The sequence below is a fragment of the Schistocerca cancellata genome, chromosome 5 (genome assembly GCF_023864275.1).
Source record: "Schistocerca cancellata isolate TAMUIC-IGC-003103 chromosome 5, iqSchCanc2.1, whole genome shotgun sequence".
In the NCBI taxonomy this organism is placed as follows: domain Eukaryota; kingdom Metazoa; phylum Arthropoda; class Insecta; order Orthoptera; family Acrididae; genus Schistocerca; species Schistocerca cancellata.
Window position 1 is genome coordinate 804,037,034 of NC_064630.1, and position 23,161 is coordinate 804,060,194.

Here is a 23,161-nt window from a genome sequence, read left to right on the forward strand (position 1 = left end):
TCTGAGGGGAGATAAGAGGCAGCAGTGCACATGTTTTGGTCACAGAGAAATGTATCAAACCCCCAAACTTCCAGTGGAGTCTGATTGAATCAGGGTATGTGACACTGTTGACGGTAATAAGAACATCAGGTGGGCATGATTGGCAGACCCCTTGATGCTATTTCAGAAGACTCCAAATGTCATCGTTAATCTTCAACCCGTATTATTCCATAAAACAGAAACACTAAAGTGCTTATGGACACATCTCAGACAACCACGAGACACAAATACACACCTGAAACACCCTAACAGCTTTGAGGAAGATAAATGCCAGCCACACCCATTACCAGGTCAGCGACGCAGGATTCTGTCACCGGTACCCGCCACAGAAATACGCGATTAGGATAGACATTTAACCTAGTTGTGAACAACTACATGTTCAGTAGACGATGTGCAAACGTGTAAAAGTGATTCACTTTAGATACTGTTCTAATTTTTTGCACTATTTCTTTTATGCGTGAATACAATTGGAACTGAATTTCATTTTCAATAAAAAAAAGTCACAATATGTAATTAGTCCATAGTCAAATGCCTCCATGTCATCTGAAGAACTGGACGAAACATTCCAACGTTTATATTTTTAAGGGGTCGCAGCAGTAATTCGCTCCTTGCTTTCCTCTGTTTTCGTGGATAGGAAATATTTCCTATATCACATTGACTCGATTATACGATCAATGAAGACAAAATTAATAGTATTTACTGTAAAAGGGAAACGCTTAAATTATATTTTTCTCCCAGTTGCAAAAGCAGTTAGCATTTTTTTTTTTTTTTTGGCAGTGATAACATTAATACAAATTTTTGATTACGATGAAAGTCTAACGGTGGGTGTAGTCTGCTATTGTCGTCGGCTTACAAAAAGTATCTTTAAAGCTGTGAAATAACACCTCAGGTACGATTAATGATCATTTTGTCGAGTAATCGGCAAATTGATTGCATAACACCCCATAGTAGCAACTGATAACACAATATTTATTCGAATAACTGTGTGGTGACGCTCCACAGCAAAGCCGACAAAGCCGGCCGGAGTGGCCGAGCGGTTCTAGGCGCTGCAGTCTGGAACCGCGCGACCGCTACGGTCGCATGTTCGAATCCTGCCTCGGGCATGGATGTGTGTGATGTCCTTACGTTAGTTAGGTTTAACTAGTTCTAAGTTCTAGGGGACTAATGACCTCAGAAGTTAAGTCCCATAGTGCTCAGAGCCATTTGAACCAAAGCCGACAAATACACAGAGGTCCAGGGTTAACTATTTATTACAGACACTGATTTTTACAATAAAATCCATACAAATACTTTATTTTGAAAATTGTCTTAAATTAATTATTTTGGACCATTGTCGTTGGGAAGTTACAATACTAAATTGTAGAAATTTCCAGAATGAATACCCGTGTGGAGTTTTCTGGTCTCCCATCGGGCGCCTCCCCAGGTGGCGGATAGGGGAATGCTCACCAGATATGGTGGGTACCGGGGAAATAAAATACCTGGGGTGGACCAAAACTAGCAACTGCTGCCTTGTAGTATGATATTGGCTTATCAAAGGCTAAAGGAAGAAAACCTTGAGTAAAAATTACCTGGTCCTCCGGGTTGGGGGTTGTGCAGAGGGCCAACTCCTCACTCACATAAAAACATAAAAATGCTAAAAAACCTAATAATATGCCTCGGAAAAATTGGAACTTTGGACGACGAACTGGCAATGAGAAACGGAAAATTATGTTTGGATGCTGGAATGTGCAAGGTATTCCCACTAAAATAAATTTACTCCCTGAAGAACTTGACATGTTCAACATGGATGTTGTCGTACTCTCTGAAACAAAGAAGAAAGGCCAGGGAGAAGAAGAACTGGATAATTATGTACATATCTGGAGTGGGGTATCAAAAGCAGTAAGAGCCAAAGCAGGAGTCTCCATTATGATAAAGAAATCATGGAAAGAAAGAATCACAAATTGGACATTCATCAATCAACGTATAATAACTGTTGAAATGACATTATTTGCTAGGGAAGTTGTGATTATTGGCGTATATGCACCCACGAACGACACAAAAGATAAGGAGAAAGATATATTTTGGGACACCCTCAGGGAGACTATTGAAAAAATCCCAAGAAGAAAGGAACTGATTATCATGGGAGATCTGAATGGAAGGGTAGGAATTAGAGAATCTTGTAGAATAGTAGGAAAACATGGAGAGGACGAATATAATGACAATGGGGAACGATTGATTGCAATTTGTGAACAATTTGATCTAAAAATTACCAACATATTTTTCAAACATAAGGACATTCATAAATATACTTGGCAACAGAACACCAAAGAACTTCGTTCTATAATAGATTATATTATCATTAGGCAAACAAGTAGTTTCAAGGCAGTAGACGTCAGATCTCATAGAGGAGCCCAGTGTGGATCAGACCACTATCTAGTTAAAATGAAGTCTTCCTGGCCATGGAAGAATGCAAGGAGTGATACAAGTAACATAAATAAAACGAACCAGACTGAGAAAGATGAAAATTTACCTTTTAATATTGACAGCCTACAAGACGAAAGTATCAGAACACTCTTTGCGGCCAGGATGGAAAGGAAACTGGTTGAATCATTTGAAGGAAGTACAGAGGAAATATATGACTATATAAAAGCTAATGTGAAAATCATAGCAACAGAGGTGTTGGGTAAAAAAGATAGCAACCACAACCGTGCAGCAGAGTGCTGGTCAGAGGAACTAGAGGTCCTCGTTAGAGAAAAACGAAATGCGTTCCTTCAGTGGTTGAATGATAAATCAGAAGAAACAAGGTCAATATACAAGGAAAAGAAGAATGAAGTGATGAAAAAAATAAGGATGGCAAAAAATGAAGCATGGGAAAGAACATGTGCCAAGGTGAATAGCAAATTAGGATTTGGGAGAGCAAAAGAAGCATGGTCAGTATTGAAACGCATTCGACAGGATACAAAAAGCAAAACTAATCTCCAACTGATAACACAAAAAGAATGGGAAGAGTATTTCCAAAAATTATTAAATGAAGACAGAGAAGAATATCTAGAAGAAGGAACAGGGGAAGATAAAGGACATGAAGATGATGAGATCCATATTTTAGAAAGTGAAGTACTTCAGGCGTTGAGAACAGGAAAGAATGGTAAATCACCAGGACCAGGCAATATCAATCTGGAGTGTCTGAAATATGGTGGTGACAAAATTGTGAAACTGATAACACAGCTCTTCAACAAAATGATACATGGAGATTCAATACCCAACGAGATGAAGCTAGGTTACATTAATACAATATTTAAGAAAGGGGATCGCAAAATTTGTTCAAACTATCGAGGAATTTGTGTTACAAACACGTTAATGAGAATTTTTGCGAAAGTAATTAAAAACAAACTGGAAAAAAATTTTAGAACCCAAGAAGAACAATGTGGATTGACAGCTGGGAGATCATGTGTAGACCATATTTTCACATTACGACAGATTTTGGAGAAACAGAGGGAAAAATCAAAAAGTATAGGATTAATTTTCATAGATCTGGAAAAAGCGTATGATACTGTTCCAAGAAAATTACTTTGGAGAGCACTACATATGGCAAACATAAACCCTTCCTTGATTAAAATAATACAACAGATGTATAAAGATAACATTTGCCAAGTGAAAGTTGGTAATAAACTTCCACAGAAATTTAGAACAAGCAAAGGCCTTTTACAGGGCTGTCCCATGTCACCATCATTATTTAAAATCTATATAGATATTAGCCTTAGAACATGGTCTCGTAAATGTAATAGTATGGGATTAGAAATAAGAGATGGAGTTTACCTACATCATTTATTGTTTGCTGATGATCAAGTAGTCATAGCACAAGATGGGGAGGATGCTAACTATATGTGCAATCAACTAGCAGTAGCATACAAAACTTGGGGTTTGAAGATTAATTACCAAAAAACAGAATACTTGACTAATGATTCAGATGAGCTGTACATTGAAGGTAAGAAAATCAAAAAGGTAAACACTTTCTGTTATTTGGGATCCATTTTAGAAATCGAGGGAAAATCAGAGTCAGAAATCAATAAAAGAATTAGTAGCGGACGGAGGGTCATTGGGATGCTTAACTCAGTCTTATGGAGCAGGAATGTAATGAGCAGAACTAAAAAATTAATATACAAATCCATATTAGAGAGTGTGGTTCTGTATGGAACGGAGACCTGGACAATTAGCATGAAGCACATTAAAAAATTACAAGCTCTAGAGATGGACTTTTGGAGAAGATCGGCAAGAATCTCCAGGAAAGAAAAGATACGGAACACCGAAGTAATAAGGAGAATGGAAATAAAAGAAAGAATATATGACGTAATGGATAGGAAGAAATTACAGTGGTACGGGCATGTACGACGAATGGAGGAAGCCAGAATAACAAAACTGATACTGGAGTGGGAACCGGAGGGGAGAAGAAGAAGAGGACGACCTGTGACCACCTGGCTCCAAAATGTACAGCACACAATGAGGAGAATGGGCACAGAGGAAGAGGACACGCAAGATCGAAACACCTGGAGAAATATTTTGAGAGTATAGTTTAAGAACGTTTATTGTTTGTATTGTATTTTCCAAGTAAATTATTATGTTGGAGATAAGCCTCTGTAATGAGGAAAAGCTCAAAAAATAAAAATAAAAAAAAATACTTCACTGCAGCCCCTTACCAGTGTCGCTGCGGTCAGCACAGGGATAAACAGCTTCTACGTTACTGCGCATTTTGAGTACAACTTTGCTTGGGGAAATGGACAACATTGCCTCAGAAATATTGCCGGGTTTTTAACGAGGTTTCCCTCGGATAACAAGTAAATGCCGGAACTATAAATCCCCCGAGAAAGTTCTCAACTGAGAACCTTTTCCCAATTTTCAACTCCATGGTATTTGGCTGATAATACCCCAGTCCAGCAACGGGCCACATATCCCCTATATGTAGTGTGTAGCTATCATATAACATTTGTGGCACTTGGAGACATTCCTTCATTCCCACATATCTCAGCCGAGGAAGACAAGGAAGAGGACGTGTGACGTAATATGGTGGAGTGTAAAATCATATATGTTGCTGCATGATTAGATAAATGTGGGAAATTGCGGCAGTTCAATGGGCTTGTGGTCTCATTGTCTGTTGTGATAAAAGATGGAGGGATTATGCTCTGGCCTGCTGACCAAAACGCTTACTTTGGTTTATTAATTATTAATAAATTAATATTGAGATTTTGTTCTTAATACACTACTGCCAATTAAGAAGATGATGTGCTACAGACGCGAAATTTAACAGACAGGAAGAAGATGCTGTGATATGCAAATGATTAGCTTTTCAGAGCATTCACACAAGGTCGGCGCCGGTGGCGACACCTACAACGTGCTGACATGAGGAAAGTTGCCAACCGATTTCTCAAACACAAACAGCAGTTGACCGACGTTGCCTGGTGAAACGTTGTTGTGGTGCCTCGTGTAAGGAGACCATGGCTGCGGTTACCCTTGATGCTGCATCACAGACAGGAGCGCCTGCGATGGTGTACTCAACGACGAACCTGGGTGCACGAGTGGCAAAACGTCATTTTTTCGGATGAAGCCAGGTTCTGTTTACAGCATCATGATGGTCGCATCCGTGTTTGGCGACATCGCGGTGAACGCACAATGGAAGCGTGTCTTCGTCATCGCCATACTGGCATATCACCCGGCTTGATGGTATGGGGTGCCATTGGTTACACGTCTCGGTTACCTATTGTTCGCACTGACGGCACTTTGAACAGTGGACGTTACATTTCAGATGTGTTACGGCCAGTGGCTCTACCCTTTATTTGATCCCTGCAAAACCCTACATTTCAGCAGCATAATGCACGACCACATGTTGCAGGTCCTGTACGGGCCTTTCTGGATACAGATAATGTTCGACTGCTGCCCTGGCCAGCACATTCTCCAGATCTCTCACCAATTGAAAACGTCTGGTCAATGGTGGCCGAGCAACTGGCTCGTCACAATACGTCAGTCACTACTCTTGACGAACTGTGGTATCGTGTTGAAGCTGCATGGGCAGCTGTATCTGTACACGCCATCCAAGCTCTGTTTGACTCAATGCCCAGGTGTATCAAGGTCGTTATTACGGCCAGAGGTGCTGGTTCTGGGTACTGATTTCTCAGGATCTATGCACCCAAATTGCGTGAAAATATAATCACATGTTAGATCTTGTATAATATATTTGTCCAATGAATACCTGTTTATCATCTGCATTTCTTCTTGTTGTAGCAATTTTAATGGCCAGTAGTGTAATATGGGAAAATAATGCGCTATAATTACCTAATCAAACATCATTACAATATCAAATTTAAGTAGACATTACAAAAATGCGTGTCATCGCCTGCGTTCCGAACAACCGACTATTGAAGTGGTTAGCACCAAATAGTTCAGTTCGGGGCGCAGGTGGTAAGTCGAATGGAATGCAGTGCGCTCTAAAATCGAAAATGTGCGATCAGTTCTGATTGTTTCTGGGTTTAGTAAAGTGCTGTTCGGTTTGTGATACTTGTAAGCCAATTTTATTTGCTCCAAAGGTGTAAAGTGATAAACAAACGGATTTTGATCAACAAGAATGATTGGTAAACCTCCGAGTGACTATTTAAAGCGTACTCATGTTCACGTGACAGTGTTTCCTGTTTCATATTTTATCTGAAGCAATGTTGACCATAAAATGTACCTGGTATCCCGATAAACTACGAAACTTCAGTTAGGAATAGCCTTAGTTTGTTTGATTGTACGAGAGGAGTTCAATAATTAATGCAACACATTTTTTCTCCACTAATTTCGATTTAGAATATGTGGAGTTCCTTTCGTAAAAACGTGAAATATTCCTGCTTTAGCCCCTACAGTTTTTAGTTGCGACAGGTTGCGCCGTTATACATAGGGTTCAAAATACCATCTGTAACGGACGTCTGTTCCAAGCACAGAACCGTCATTGCGTTCCTTTTGGCGGAAATCCGGAGTATCGTAGATACTCCTAGGCGATTGCAGAATGCCTACGAAGATCTGGCAGTGAACAAAAGCATGGTGAGTCGTTGGTCGAGGCGTCTATCATCATCGCAAGAAGATCTCACACACTTGTCGGTTCGGCAGCGTGCCGGCCTACCGCACATACACTCCTGGAAATGGAAAAAAGAACACATTGACACCGGTGTGTCAGACCCACCATACTTGCTCCGGACACTGCGAGAGGGCTGTACAAGCAATGATCACACGCACGGCACAGCGAACACACCAGGAACCGCGGTGTTAGCCGTCGAATGGCGCTAGCTGCGCAGCATTTGTGCACCACCGCCGTCAGTGTCAGCCAGTTTGCCGTGGCATACGGAGCTCCATCGCAGTCTTTAACACTGGTAGCATGCCGCGACAGCGTGGACGTGAACCGTATGTGCAGTTGACGGACTTTGAGCGAGGGCGTATAGTGGGCATGCGGGAGGCTGGGTGGACGTACCGCCGAATTGCTCAACACATGGGGCGTGAGGTCTCCACAGTACATCGATGTTGTCGCCAGTGGTCGGCGGAAGGTGCACGTGGACGTCGACCTGGGACCGGACCGCAGCGACGCACGGATGCACGCCAAGACCGTAGGATCCTACGCAGTGCCGTAGGGGACCGCACCGCCACTTCCCAGCAAATTAGGGACACTGTTGCTCCTGGGGTATCGGCGAGGACCATTCGCAGCCGTCTCCATGAAGCTGGGCTAAGGTCCCGCACACCGTTAGGCCGTCTTCCGCTCACGCCCCAACATCGTGCAACCCGCCTCCAGTGGTGTCGCGACAGGCGTGAATGGAGGGACGAATGGAGACGTGTCGTCTTCAGCGATGAGAGTCGCTTCTGCCTTGGTGCCAATGATGGTCGTATGCGTGTTTGGCGCCGTGCAGGTGAGCGCCACAATCAGGACTGCATACGACCGAGGCACACAGGGCCAACACCCGGCATCATGGTGTGGGGAGCGATCTCCTACACTGGCCGTACACCACTGGTGATCGTCGACGGGACACTGAATAGTGCACGGTACATCCAAACCGTCATCGAACCCATCGTTCTACCATTCCTAGACCGGCAAGGGAACTTGCTGTTCCACAACAGGACAATGCACGTCCGCATGTGTCCCGTGCCACCCAACGTGCTCTAGAAGGTGTAAGTCAACTACCCTGGCCAGCAAGATCTCCGGATCTGTCCCCCATTGAGCATGTTTGGGACTGGATGAAGCGTCGTCTCACGCGGTCTGCACGTCCAGCACGAACGCTGGTCCAACTGAGGCGCCAGGTGGAAATGGCATGGCAAGCCGTTCCACAGGACTACATCCAGCATCTCTACGATCGTCTCCATGGAAGAATAGCAGCCTGCATTGCTGCGAAAGGTGGATATACACTGTACTAGTGCCGACATTGTGCATGCTCTGTTGCCTGTGTCTATGTGCCTGTGGTTCTGTCAGTGTGATCATGTGATGTATCTGACCCCAGAAATGTGTCAATAAAGTTCCCCCTTCCTGGGACAATGAATTCACGGTGTTCTTATTTCAATTTCCAGGAGTGTATTTGACTCCTGCAATGCTGGAACGTGCGAACACTCTCAGTCGAAGTGATCGACGTATCACAATCAAACACTCTGTTGCTCAGCTGAAAGTGTGTTGGTAGTGCTGATACACTCGTCCACCAGTTGGGGTAGTCGCCGGCCGTAGTGGCCGAGCGGTTAAAAGCGCTACAGTCTGGAACCGCACGACCGCTACCGTCGCAGGTTCGAATCCTGCCTCGGGCATGGATGTGTGTGATGGCCTTAGGTTAGTTAGGGTTAAGTAGTTCTAAGTTCTAGGGGACTTATGACCACAGCAGTTGAGTCCCATAGTGCTCAGAGCCAAGTTGGGGTAGTCAAAGGTGTTTCCCGCCGCCTGCCAGAAGACCATAAGGAGCAAAGAAGGACAATACGTGTGGAATTACTTCCGCATTACGAGGCAGATAGTGACAAACGTGCAAACGAACTTCTCCTTCTCCATAAGAACGCAAGGCCTCACAAAATTCTGCGCTTCAGAGAAATGTTCACAAAGCTTCACTAGATTTTACTTTCTCATCCAACCTACACCCCGCATCTCGCAGTTCCGACATCCGTGTGGCCCAACCAGGGATGCACTCCTTGGGAATTAGTAGGTAGACGATGGGGAGGTTATTGATGCAGCAAGACGGTCGGTCCGACGTCGACCAGTAAAGCGGTACCATGCGGGAATACAGACCCTTCCAGTAAGGTGGTGCAAGGCCGTTACACTGAACAGAAATTATTTGTCGAGAAGAGTGGGGAATAATATGGTCTGTTCGAAACTTGAATAAAATCAAACTGCACTCAGGAACAAAAATGTGTTGCACTAATTATTGAACGTCGGTCGTAGCTCCGTTATTGCCTCACAGCAAATGTTGCAGATTCCAGATCTACGTGCCACGACGACGACATGGCTTGAACACACCAGATTGGTGAAAATATTAGAAATACCATGATTCGCTTACATACAAACGGTCCCTTCACACCTCATGGCGCCGGCCGGAGTGGCCGAGCGGTTCTAGCCGTTACAGTCAGGAACCGCACGACCGCTACGGTCGCAGGTCCGAATCCTGCCTCGGGCATGGGTGTGTGTGATAGGTTAGTTAGGTTTCAGTAGTTCTAAGTTCTAGGGGACTGATGACCTCAGCAGTTAAGTCCCATAGTGTTCAGAGCCATTTGAACCATTTTGAACAGCTCATGGTACTCCACTACAAATGGAAACAGTTACGTAGCATCTGTGGTAACGCAGAGAAGCGAACTGCACTCAGACTTTGGTTATTATTCATTGCGATTAGATACGAAGTAAACGAAAGCTAAAAATAGGCACCGTATGAAGAGAATTAGACAAAACAGATAACTGACAAAGTTCAAACGAAAAGGCATCACAACTCATAATTGATAGACGGTATTTTATTGCACTCTAAAAACATATAAAACTGTTGAACCATTGATTTTTAGGGAGTAAGTATCCCGTGGAAATGTGGTGTGGGTAGTCTACGACCTATCTCTTCAAACGTGTGTACGTTACGTCCACCACGCAACACAGATTACGCAAATCCCATCACACTACAGCACCGCAACTAATAATTCACGTTAATTGACGCACACGTGAAGAAATAAAAAATCTGAGGTTCGCCGACGACATTGTAATTCTGTCACAGACAGCAACAGACTTAGAAGAGCAGTTGAACGGAATGGACAGTGTCTTGAAAGGAGGATATAAGATGAACATCAACAAAAGCAAAATGTGGATAATGGAATCTAGTTGTTATTGTTGTAGTGGTCTTCAGTCCTGAACCTGGCTTGATGCAGCTCTCCATGCTACTCTATCCTGTGCAAGCTTCTTCATCTCCCAGTACTTACTGCAGCCTACATACTTCTGAATCTGCTTAGTGTATTCATCTCTTGGTCTCCCTCTACGATTTTTACCCTCCACGCTGCCCTCCAATGCTACATTTGTGATCCCTTGATGCCTTAGAAAATGTCCTACCAACCGGTCCCTTCTTCTTGTCAAGTTGTGCCACAAACTCCTCTTCCTTGTCCAAACTATTTATCGTCCATGTTTCGCTTCCATACATTGCTACACTCAATACAAATACTTTCAGAAACGACTACCTGACACTTAAATCTAACTGCAACTACCTGCTGGTAATTACGGTCAGCTGCTTACTTACCTGTCCATCGGCAGCCGTAGAGCTCGACCCTCATGCAGACGGTCCTGCGGTGGTAGCTGTAGGGCAGGAAGCGCACCCGGCTCGCCCAGATGGCCGGCTCCAGCTGCTGCTTGGACTCCAGGTACGTGTTGCTGTTGCCTTTCAGTACCTGCGACACACAACCAGTTACGTTGCCTGACGGTGGAATAAGATGTCAACCACGTTACAAACTCTACAGAGGGGAGGGGGGGGGGGTAATTGTATGCATGTGCGCACCTAGAATCGCCTGCAAGTACCTCTCTCCAATTCATAATATCAATCATTCTCCGCTTCACAAGCTGCGACATTGTCGCGAAAAAACACAGTGACTCGTATATGTAATAAGTTTTCTTTAATTTACGTCTATGTTCACAATCTTTTCTGTTTAACAGATTACCGGTTTCCGTCTTTAATGACCATCATCAGATCTGCAGCAAAAATGGGAAAAATATAAATACACTCGCAAACTGTATACAGCTTAAGAACAATACGTAGAGCATATTGAAAAGTAGTACTGACAAAATTTACACTTATGCGCTTTAAAAGTGAAGAGGCATACCTGTCTCATAAAAACAAAGTTCTAATGCACTGCAGCCATAGTGGCATAGTCAACTGCTAAATGCGGAATCAGAACCAGCATCGTCAAATACATATAAATCACATCACATGCACGAGTCATGTTGTCAGTAAAACTACTGTTTGAAACAAGCTGCCGTACAGTAGCCACAAGATGTTTGTGTAGTAAGTTGACGAGATGTCGCTAATGTCAGCATACACTAGTTTTCAATAATTAATTGAAACAGCGAAAATAAAAGGGGGATACATAGTTAAAGTCTGTAATAAGCTTATAAAGTATAATCTGCCGGTCACGTTCCTCCAACTACTTCCCGCCTGTGCGGAATTCTAGAGGTAGCGCTAACAGAGGGCGCTGATTATGTGCGGAACTATATTTCCTTTCGTTTGTGGCTCCTTTAGTGATTTGTTTTATGTTGTTTATATTACCCGGTGCAATATCAACGGTGTTTAATATTGATGTTATTGCCTAGAATATTGGAACTAGAGCACATGTCAACCACTGTTTTTTAACTCTTCGTCTTTTTAACAATATTATTTTTCTCGTGTTCTTCTTTTTATTGCTTTTTACTACTGTAGCACTTTATACTTTATAAGCTTGAGAGGATTGTGGTCTATCCCCGATGTTATGCAATCTGTATATTCAGCAAGCAGTAAAGGAAACAAAAGAAGAATTCCGGGTAGGAATTAAAATTCATGGAGAAGAAATAAAAACTTTGAGGTAATTCTGTCAGACATTGTAATTCTGTCAGAGACAGCAAAGGACTTGGAACAGCAGTTGAACGGAATGGACAGTGTCTTGAAAGGAGGATATAAGATGAACATCAACAAAAGCAAAACGAGGATCACGGAATGTAGTCGAATTATGTCGGGTGATGCTGAGGGAATTAGATTATGAAATGAGACACTTAAAGTAGTAAAGGAGTTTTGCTATTTGGGGAGCAAAATAACTGATGATGGTCGAAGCAGGGAGGATATAAAATGTAAACTGGCAATGGCAAGGAAAGCGTTTCTGAAGAAGAGAGATTTGTCAGGAAGTCGTTCCTGAAAGTGTTTGTATGGAGTGTAGCCATGTATGGAAGTGAAACATGGACGATAAATAGTTTGGACAAGAAGAGAATAGAAGCTTTCGAAATGTGGTGCTACAGAAGAATGCTGAAGATTATATGGGTAGATCACATAACTAATGAGGAGGTACTGAATAGAACTGACGAGAAGAGGAGTTTGTGGCACAACTTGACTAGCAGAAGGGATTGGTTGGTACTACATGTTCTGAGGCATCAAGGGATCACCAATTTAGTATTGGAGGGCAGCGTGGAGGGTAAAAATCGTAGAGGGAGACCAAGAGACGAATACACTAAGCAAATTCAGACGGATGTATGTTGCAGTAGGTACTGGGAGATGAAGAAGCTGGCACAGGGTACAGTAACATGGAGACCTGAATCAAACCAACCTCAGGACTGGAGACCACAACAACAACATCGTGAAGAATCAAAAACTGTATGATATACTGAAATGCGACAAAATATAGTAATGTAACAATAAAAACTCTGCAACAACAATCTTCAAATTTGTTTAGATCAATTTAACCTAGAGGACCTAAGATGTGAGAATTTCAGCTTCAAGAATCAGATCCCTAGACAACCGGAACCGTAGCCAACTCTACGTGAAAAGATGAGTAAACTAGAAAGTTTATGGTAATCTTCGCTCGTCTCAAATCTTCATAAAAGACTGATGTGAACAATAGCTGCAAGTAGGAAGGAGGGGGTAAATGACACCACGTGTGAAGGAGATATAAATATAAAATAAATATAAAAAGAGCAGCGCGTTCCGTCACAATTCTCTGTATCGTTCCAATTTTAGTATATGTACCGCCAAAGCGAGTACATACATTTCTCACAAACATAGGTGGAAGGCACAAGCGGCCAAGACACTACTAGCTAGGGCTTAGCCACCTATGGTAAACTAACATACACCAACAAGCGACAAACGTCGGCATGCCCCTGCATATCAACAACACTAACTGGTAATACCAGCTGCTTTTAGAGCCGACCAACAGGCCATAGGAAGGGACCGAGAGCTTTACACCGACACCCAGCGGCAGCTGCCGAGCAACAGCACCGCACAACGTCAAAGGTATCGACATGCATGATACCAACTACTAACAAAGCCTACCCTTGCACGACCTATCGCAGGTAGCAAGACATCCGCTACTGCTCTTACCACCCGAGCTAACTATCGCAGAGGTTTTTTCCCTTGGCTCTTGCCTTGGCACTAATTTCCCTCTGGCCTTCAAACCGCTACCCTTCGTTCGACTTCGACCCAATCTATCTCCAGATTAGCGCGTATTAACGGTTAACCATAACCAGACGTACGCAAACATCGCAGTACCCACATCCTGCGACACTTCACTTTAGTGAATACTAACCCTTATGCAGAGATGGCAGTAGACCTTTTGAGTTGGCCATCATGCCGGTGTGGGCGTGGAGGGGCTCCACCTCTGTTTTTTGTCACAATTGAATGTAGTAAGGGCGAAAGCTTCGTGGGAGCGCCAATACAGTTCCAGTGGCATACGACACAAGAGAGGCGTTTTGTATAAAGGTGTGGTTTATGGTTAAAACTGCGTTGGTGAATTTTCGTGAGAGTGACCCTACGTATTACTTCCTCTTATCCCGCGATAAGTTAGAATTATAATCGAGGTAACACGGAGACTTAGAAACAATCGTTATCTCGCTCATCATTGTCAGTGGAACAATGAAGGAAGGGAGTACAGTGACGCACAAAACACCTTCCAACACAAACAGAAACGTGTATTGGAAACAATAAACGTTAATGTATGCTATCTGATAAGAAACATATGGGCAGCTCTATGTAACACGAAATTGACCACAAAATGTTACGATAAACGGACCCGCCGGTACAAAAGGAGGCAGGGAGTGCTGTGTTGTCGGTACAGAAACACAAACAGCAGCATGGGTCGGTCGGGAGAACTCAGTGGTTTCGAACCTGGACTCGTCATTGAACGCCACGAGAGCAACATATCCGTCACGTACATTTCAGCCCTTCTAATCTGCCCTAGTGGACTGTTGCTGATCAGATTGGGAAATGGAAACCTGAAACTACAGCAAGACTAGGTACACCTCATGTGGTGACGGACAGGTACTATCGAGCATGGCCGAGGGTGGTTGTAAGAAGTTGCACGAAATCAGACGAAGGAATCACTCGTGAATTCCAAACTCCTGCCAGCAGTTCAGCTACAACTATAACTGTGCGTAAGGAGTTAAAGGAATGGAGTCCAGTTGACGATCAGCTCTTCAGAAGCCAAACGCTTCTGCAGTCCATGCTAGGCGACGCTTGAGGTGGTGTGAAGCGTCACTGCACTGGACAGTGGATAACTGGAAGCGGGTGGCTGGGGCGATGGATCATGCTATAATCTTTTGCGATCCGATAGAGGAGTTTTTATTCCGTGAATAGCTGGAGAACATTACCTGCAGTCATGTGTTGTGTCAACAGTGAAGTGCGGAGGAGGTGACGTTAAGGTAAGGGAGTGTTTTTCGTGATTAGGGTGTTGCTTCCTTACTGCACTTAAGAAAATCAACACTAAATGTGGAAGGATATTCACACGTTTTACAGAAATGTGTTCTGCGTAGAATAGGGAAATAATTCAGACGATGATTGATTGTAACAGCGTGACAAGGCATCCTATCATAAAGCAGCATGTGTGTGGCACTCGTTTAAGGAGAAGACTAACTGTCCTGAAATTGACTGGCCTGTCAGAAGCTCGACTTGAAACCAGTGGAATATATCAGCGATGAATCAGCACGAAGACTTCGCTCCAGTCCAATATCACGTCCTCCGGTATCATCTTTCAGGAAGAATAGGCTGTCGTTCCTACACAGAGACCTCACTGAAAGTGTTCACAGCAGAACGGCGCAATATCAATGTACTTTAAAATGTGTCGGGGACTTTTTCTCACATAATTTAGCAGCGGTGGAAAGTAACGACACAGACTTCATGCCCTTATTCGATCTCACATATCCTACAACTTTTCACAGATGGTGGCAACTTTGTTATCGTATTTCGGTGCCATCTATCGAGACATTTACATACTTAGCATGCCTGTGCTACGCTAAATAGAACCGGCAATGCTAGAAACAAATAGGTACCTACAACACTATCAAAATATCAGTACACACTGAAGAGCCAAAGAAACTGGTACACCTGCCTAATATCGTGCATGGCCCCTGCGAACACGCAGAACTGCCGCAACACAACGTTACAGGGACTCGACTAATGTCTGACGTACTACTGGATGGAACTGACGGAATTGACTCCAGTAAATCCGTAAGAGTGCGAGGGGGTGCGGAGCTCTTCTGAACACCAAGTTGCAAGGCGTCCCAGACATCCTCAATAATGATCATGTCTGAGGAGTTTGGTGGCCAGCGGAAATGTTGCTGGAGCCATTCTCTAGCAATACTGGACGTGTGGGGTGTCGCATTGTACTGTTGGAATTGCCTAGATTCGTTGGAACGCACAATAGACACCGAATGGATGCAGGTGATCAGGTAGGATGCATACGTACGAGTCAGAGTCGTATCTAGACGTGTCAGGGGTCCAATATCACTGCAACTACACACGCCCCACAGCAGTACATAGCCTCAGCCAGCTTGAACAGCTGACATGCAGGGTCCATTTATTCGTGAGATTATCTCCACACCCGTACATGTTCATCCATTTGACACACTTTGATACGAGTCTCGTCCGACCAGACAACATGAACCCAGTCATCAGCTGTCCAATATCAACGGTTCCAGGCGAGGCGTAAGGCTATGTGTCGAACAGTCATCAAAGGGCAGTCATCAAGGGTATATGAGTGGGCCGTTGGCTCCGAAAGCCTACGATGTTTCCTTGAATGGTTCGAACGTTGACACTTGCTGATGGCCCAGCATTGACATCTGCAGCAGTTTGCGGAAGGGTTGCACTTCTGTCACGTTGGACGATTCTCTTTAGTCGTCGTTAGTCCCCTTCGTGCAGGATCTTTTACGGGCCGCAGCGATATCGGAGATATGATGTCTTACCGGATGTCTGACATTCACCGTACACTCGTGAAATAGTCGTACAGGAAAATCCCCACTTCATCGCTACCTCGGAAATGCCGTGTCGCACGCCGTGAAGTTCACGTAAGTCTTGATAACCTGCCATTCTGGCACCAGTAACCGATCTGAAAACTTCGCCAGGCAGTTGTCTTATATAGGAGTTGCTGACCGCAGCGCCGTGTTCTGCCTGTATTTGAATTCGCATGGCTGTACGAGATTCTTTGGCGCTTTAGTGTAATACGTATATTAATGGAGCAGCGTAGCATACTAGACAGATATAGTGACAAGTATCAGAGAATGAATGACCAGTCACTCTGCGGATTACCTTTCATTGTAAAAGATGATGCACATTCAGACATGTACTACATGGAGCGAACTTGAATTTCAAGGCGGGTCCTTAAGGCTAGCTACTACCTGTTTCAAAAACATCACTCGATATTAACAGTTCTCAAAACATTGACTCATTATGTAAATCTGAATGGCAAATATTCAAATAGCACTCCGTCTTCAGGTCAGAAGTGGCCCATCGGGACCATCTGACCGACGTGTCATCCTCAGTTGAGGATGCGGATAGCAGGGGCGTGTGGTCAGTACACGGCTCTCCCGGTCGTTATGATGGTTTTCTTTGACCGGAGCCGCTACTATTCGGTCGAGTAGCTCCTCAATTGGCATCATGAGGCTGAGTTCAAACCGAAAAATGGCAACAGCGCATGAGATGATGATGTTTGGTTTGTGGGGCGCTCAACGGCGTGGTTATCAGCGCCCGTACAATTACCCAATCATTGCTCAGTCCAATTTTGCCACTTTCCTAGATGATGATGAAATGATGAGGACAACACAAACACCCAGTCATCTCGAGGCAGGCGAAAATCCCTGACCCCGCCGGGAATCGAACCCGGGACCCCGTAATCGGGATGCGAGAACGCTACCGCGAGACCACGAGCGGCGGACCGTGGCAACAGCGCATGGCGGCTGGATGGTCACCCATCCTAGTGCCGGTCACGCGCGACAGGGCTTAACTTCGGTGATCTCACGGGAACCGGAGTATCCACTGCGGCAAGGCCGTTGCCCAAATATTCAAATAGTACCTAGTAATTTGATTTGGTAATATATAATTAACTACTGACGGCCTTGGGAGAGCCAGTGCTGACAAAACTCTACCATCTGGTGAGCAAGATGTATGAGACAGGTGAAATACCCTCAGACTTCAAGAAGAATATAATAATTCCAATTCCAAAGAAAGCAGGTGTTGACAGATGTGAAAATTACCGAACTATCAGTTTAATAAGTCACAGCTGCAAAATACTAAGGCGAATTCTTTACAGACGAATGGAAAAACTGGAAGAAGCCGACCTCGGCGAAGATCAGTTTGGATTCGGCAGAAATGTTAGAACACGTGAGGCAATACTGACCCTACGACTTATCTTAGAAAATAGATTAAGGAAAGGCACACCTACATTTCTAGCATTTGTAGACTTAAAGAAAGCTTTTGACAATGTTGACTGGAATACGCTCTTTCGTATTCTGAAGGTGGCAGGGGTAAAATACAGGGAGCGAAAGGCTATTTACAATTTGTACAGAAACCAGATGGCAGTTATAAGAGTTGAAGGACATGAAAACGAGCAGTGGTTGGGAAGGGAGTGAAACAGGGTTGCAGCCTATCCCCGATGTTATTCAATCTGTATATTGAGCAAGCAGTAAAGGAAACAAATGAAAAATTCGGAGTAGGTATTAAAATCCATTGAGAAGAAATAAAAACTTTGAGGTTCGCCGATGACATTGTAATTCTGTCAGAGACAGCAAAGGACTTGGAAGAGCAGTTGAATGGAATGGATAGTCTCTTGAAAGGAGGATATAAGATGAACATCAACAAAAGCAAAACGAGGATAATGGAATGTAGTCGAATTAATTCGGGTGATACTGAGGGAATTAGATTAGGAAATGAGACACTTAAAGTAGTAAAGGCGTTTTGCTATTTGCGGAGCAAAATAACTGATGATGGTCGAAGTAGAGAGGATATAAAATGTATACTGGCAATGGCAAGGAAAGCGTTTCTGAAGAAGAGAAATTTGTTAACATTGAGTATAGAATTAAGTGTCAGGAAGTCGTTTCTGAAAGTATTTGTATGGAGTGTAGCCATGAATGGGAGTGAAACATGGACGATAAATAGTTTGGACAAGAAGAGAATAGAAGCTTTAGAAATGTGGTGCTACAGAAGAATGCTGAAGATTAGGTGGGTAGATCAAATAACTAATAAGGAGGTATTGAATAGAATTCGGGAGAAGAGGAGTTTGTGGCACAACTCGACGAGAAGAAGGGACCGGTTGGTAGGATATGTTCTGAGGCATCAAGGTATCACAAATTTAGCGTTGGAGGGCAGCGTGGAGGGTAAAAATCGTAGAGGGTGACCAAGAGATGAATACACTAAGCAGATTCAGAAGGATGTAGGTTGCAGTACGTATGGGGAGATGAAGAAGCTTGCACAGGATAGAGTAGCATGGAGAGCTGCATCAAACCAGTCTCAGGACTGAAGACAACAACAACAACAACAACAATATATAATTGAAAAATATATTTTTAATGCACTCGTTTCTTTTGTGGAAGCGCTGCCTCAGAGCCAAGCCTGGTCAAGGTATAGTGTAATGTGCAAGTAGTGGGCGCTTGGTGTGTGGTAGCGGTGTGGGTGGCTAGTCAGACAGGCAGACACAGGCAGAGGCGAGGTGCGGCCGCTCCGCTGAGTCAGCGCCTGGCGCGACTGAGGCTCGGCCCTCGGGTGGAGTGGAGCGCGTGAGTGGCCCTCTCACGGCACGGCTGGGCCGGGAACCACTCCTCTGTGTGCCGCCGATAAAGGGAGGACAGGATGGCACGGGGCGGCAGGGCGCACCGGGAAAGCAAAGGGCAGCGGCCCATCGATCTCCCGCCTGCGCCTCGCCGACCCAGTCACCAAAAAACTCTGCCAGCCCGCTGCCCAAACCCCCCAGCCATCGAGACCGTCCCAGCGCGTGTCGTGCAACTTCCTATGGTGCTCACTGGCCGCGCGCGCGCGACCACACACACACACACACACAACACGCTCGCACATACAGTCACCAGTGGCGTTCCACATAGTAATTCTAGAAATATGTACGAATATGAAATTCTTCAACCAAAACACAGCATAAACTGTTCATCCGGCACCCAGCTATTTTTAACTGACTGAGCACTCAGCCGTGGATGGCTCGTGTTCCCGCCATCAGGTATTTTGCACCTCATTACGTTAATTAGAATCACTATAGCTGCTTTGCATGACCGTGAGCGGCGTTAGCAGCGCGTATCGATGTATCCCCTCCCGTAGTATCTTTGCTCGACTACTACTGTATTACTTCCCGGTCGCTGTCTCTCGTAAGCAGTTCGGTTTGGGCAGTTCGGGCTGCGAGTTCCTGCTAGTGGGCCGGAACGTGTTCGGAACGCAGGCCAGACCTGCCAGTCGGAGAGTTGCAATGCGGCACTAGTGCAGTCGGGTTGGAGCAGCAGCGAGGTCTGCGTCGACATGGCTCGCCCCACCGTTGCTGCCAAGCACCACTTGAGCCGGGCCACGGTATTGGTGGATCGCCGTTCGGTCGTCCTACCGGACGACGCCTTTTGGCTCGCTAATCGTTCACGAGTCGGCTATCTGCAATGCGGCGCTAGTGCAGTCGGGTTGGAGTAGCAGCGAAGTCTTCCTCGACATGGCTCGCCCGACCGTTGCCGCCACGCATCACCTGAACAGGGCCGCGGTCTTGGTGGTTTGTGGGTCGGTCGCGTTTTGGCTCGCCGATCGTGTGTCGGCTGTGTGTGAGTGTGCATCGACTCCCGATATGTCTTCGTGTGTGTTATATCCTAGCCAGTAATGCCAACCGAGCCCGCTGCCAAAAAGGTTGGCAGCATCAAACTCCGGACGCCGTCCGCATAAGCAGCGCCAGCGATTCAGGAAATCGCCGCAAGTCTGCGCGCGCCACCGCTGGCTTCTGGCTTCTTAAGCGCTGGAGTCGCGAGCGCTAGGACAGTTCTGTATTCGCCGCTCAGTTGTATACTCGCCACCGATTTGTGTACTTGCTAGTCAGTTGTGTGTTCATCGCAGCAGAGTTGTTGTTTGTCGTCAGCCGACGCTGACCTAGCCGCTCCGACTCGAACTAGACAGATTTCTGTAGACACGGAGTTCACTACTGTGTTTCTGTATCTTCGTTAATAAAGATAAGTACCGACTTTTATTTAATCAGAGTGTTTGGGTTTTCATCTTTCTGTTCACTGTTCCAGCGGACCGGTCGGCCCGCTATTAAAAGTGTGGCGGTGACTTCGTAAGCCGTTTCTACAGCGAAGTGTTTGTCGCTACGAACGCCGCCACAAAAGCGTGTACTTAGTTACTGTTGAGTATCGTTTAGGGCTTCGTGCAAGTGTTTCTCAGGTTGTGTGTGTAGTTGCCCTTATTTCTACTGACGACTATTTTAGATGTTGTCGGCATTCTGAGAGGAGTCGGGCAGTTGTTGCGGACGAGTGAAGTTATCTCCGCACGGTGCAGTCGGCTGGGGCCGCTGGCAGCCCCTGCGCAGTGTCGGAGCGTGTGTGGAGCTGTCCGATCGCTACGACCTTCGTGGTTCACCGGCCCAACATGTCAAAGTTGAGTAGTGGTTTCAACTACCCAATCAACGTCCATTCATGTTGTGGTGGTTCGTTTCGGTGGTTTGCTGTTGGGGAGGTTTTCCTGTGAGTATTTCTACTGCTGAAATTTAGCCACCATGCGGTGCAATTAACTATTTTGGTTGACTACAATTCGAGTGCACCAGCGGAATTTTCTGCCTTGTGGCAGATAGTGTTCCGGTTACCTGCCCCGGGCACTGATGTAATTTCAGGCAGCGTCCTTTTCTCACCTGTTGACCTGTTGTTGCTGTCCAACAAGGTGTGTAATTTTGACAGGTAATGCATACTTCATTGTCGATTATCACGGTTGTAACGTTTTCTGTTTGAGTTCTCATGTACTGATTGACGTGAAGCAAGTCGTCTTGTCGGTAGGTCCGTGGCTGTCCCCTGGTTGGGTTCCGACGGATCAAGGGTAGCTGGGCTCAACACCTGTCTTGCCTAAGTGAACGAGGGCAGACCGACCTCCCTGGAGGCTTCTGAGTACCACCGGTATTTAATTATCTATTTTTAGCTGCTTAAAATTTAGAGGTTATGGTTATTTTTTCTTTTTCTTCTTTCTTGAAAATTTTGCAAAATTAATTCTTGAATATATCTTTCAAGCTTTAACATTGCAACCTTCTGCCTTTAAAATATTATCGTAATATATTTTAAAATTTTGAAACTTAATTGTGGCCTTCAGCCTTTGATATTGCACCTTGCATATGTTTCTTCTATTTACTTTGGTGTGATGTTTTTTTAAAATTATTTTATTGCTATCTTAATTGGATTTTTATTATGTTGATTTTAATATTTCTTGTTTGGAGGCCTTCAGCCGTGAAAGAGTTGCATTCGGTAAAGGTCCGGCCATGTGCCGCTTTGTTTGTAAATGTGTTCTTAAATTACAATAAATTACAATTTTAAGGTGAAACTGACCCCAACCTTATTTGGCCCTTTCCACAATCCTGATCACTTGTTCTGCCCAGGGCGTTTAGCGGGCGTATCAGGCACTTCGCATTTGGTTCATCCAAAAGCAATGATTCCATACTGCAACTTCTCGCTCCCTCCATTCCTTCTCAATTCGTCATTAGCTCCGCCTCCCTTCCTTCTTACAACCTGTGGGAGAATGAATATAGCGAAGAGATTTGCTCAGACCCACTTTCAGGGTCGCGACTAGCACAGACGATCATGAAATGTCGCTGTAGCCGAAACTGCAGTGTAACAGAAATGCTTAGGGAAATTAAATGGAAATCATTGGAAGAAATACGAGGTTCTCGTGATTGTTTTTGTCGTCTTCAGTCCGAAGATGAAGCAGCTGTCCAAGCCACTTTGCAAGCATATTCATCTCCGAGTAACTTCTGCAACCTAAGCCACTTTGAACCTGTTTACTAGTTTCATAAATTTGTCTGTTTCTACAATTTGTACTTCTCACATTTCCTTACAATATCAAACTGGCATGTCTTTGATGCCGAAAAATATGCCCCATCAATCAATCCTTTCCTACAGTCACGTTGTGCCACAAATTTCTTATCTTCCAAATCTAATTAGTACCTGAACATTAGTTACACTATCTACCCAAGTTGTCTTCGATATTCTTCTACAGCACCATATTTCAAAAGGTTCAATTCACTTCGTGTCTGACATACTCATTGTCTACCTTTCACTTCCCCACGATGTTGCACACCATCATCATCATCGTCGTTACCATCATCTCCCTTTCAAGGATTAGGTTGTTACCTGTTTTGAACTCACACACAAAATCGCTCCCTCTTTTTCGAAGTCTTCCAATACCTATTTTCCCGTTTCGGTTGTAGTGCAGGATTTTCTTGGGAATTCTGTGACCCTGCCATTCTCATGAGGTGTTGTCTCCAAACTTCATGATGTATTTCAGTTTTTTATTCGTGTTTAAAATATTAAATTCTGTTCCAATATCTTCATTTGTAATGGTGTTTCATACAATGTGTTACACTCCAAACAAACACCCCCACAAAATACTTCCTGACACCTGTGTTCACAAATTTCTGTTTTTCAATAATACTTTCCGTGTTATATCAACTCCGCATTTTGTATCCCTGT

The 23,161-nt window shown here is 44.6% G+C and overlaps 1 protein-coding gene across 1 annotated transcript in view; it reads right to left on the reverse strand.

Moving 5' to 3' along the window:
* LOC126187578 (discoidin domain-containing receptor tyrosine kinase B-like) overlaps positions 1–23,161 on the reverse strand; it is a 435,420-nt gene that overhangs the window by 148,440 nt on the left and 263,819 nt on the right. The window contains exon 5 of the mRNA XM_049928745.1: positions 10,767–10,914. Within this exon, the coding sequence (XP_049784702.1) occupies positions 10,767–10,914 (148 nt within the window). The remainder of the gene's footprint in view (positions 1–10,766; positions 10,915–23,161) is intronic.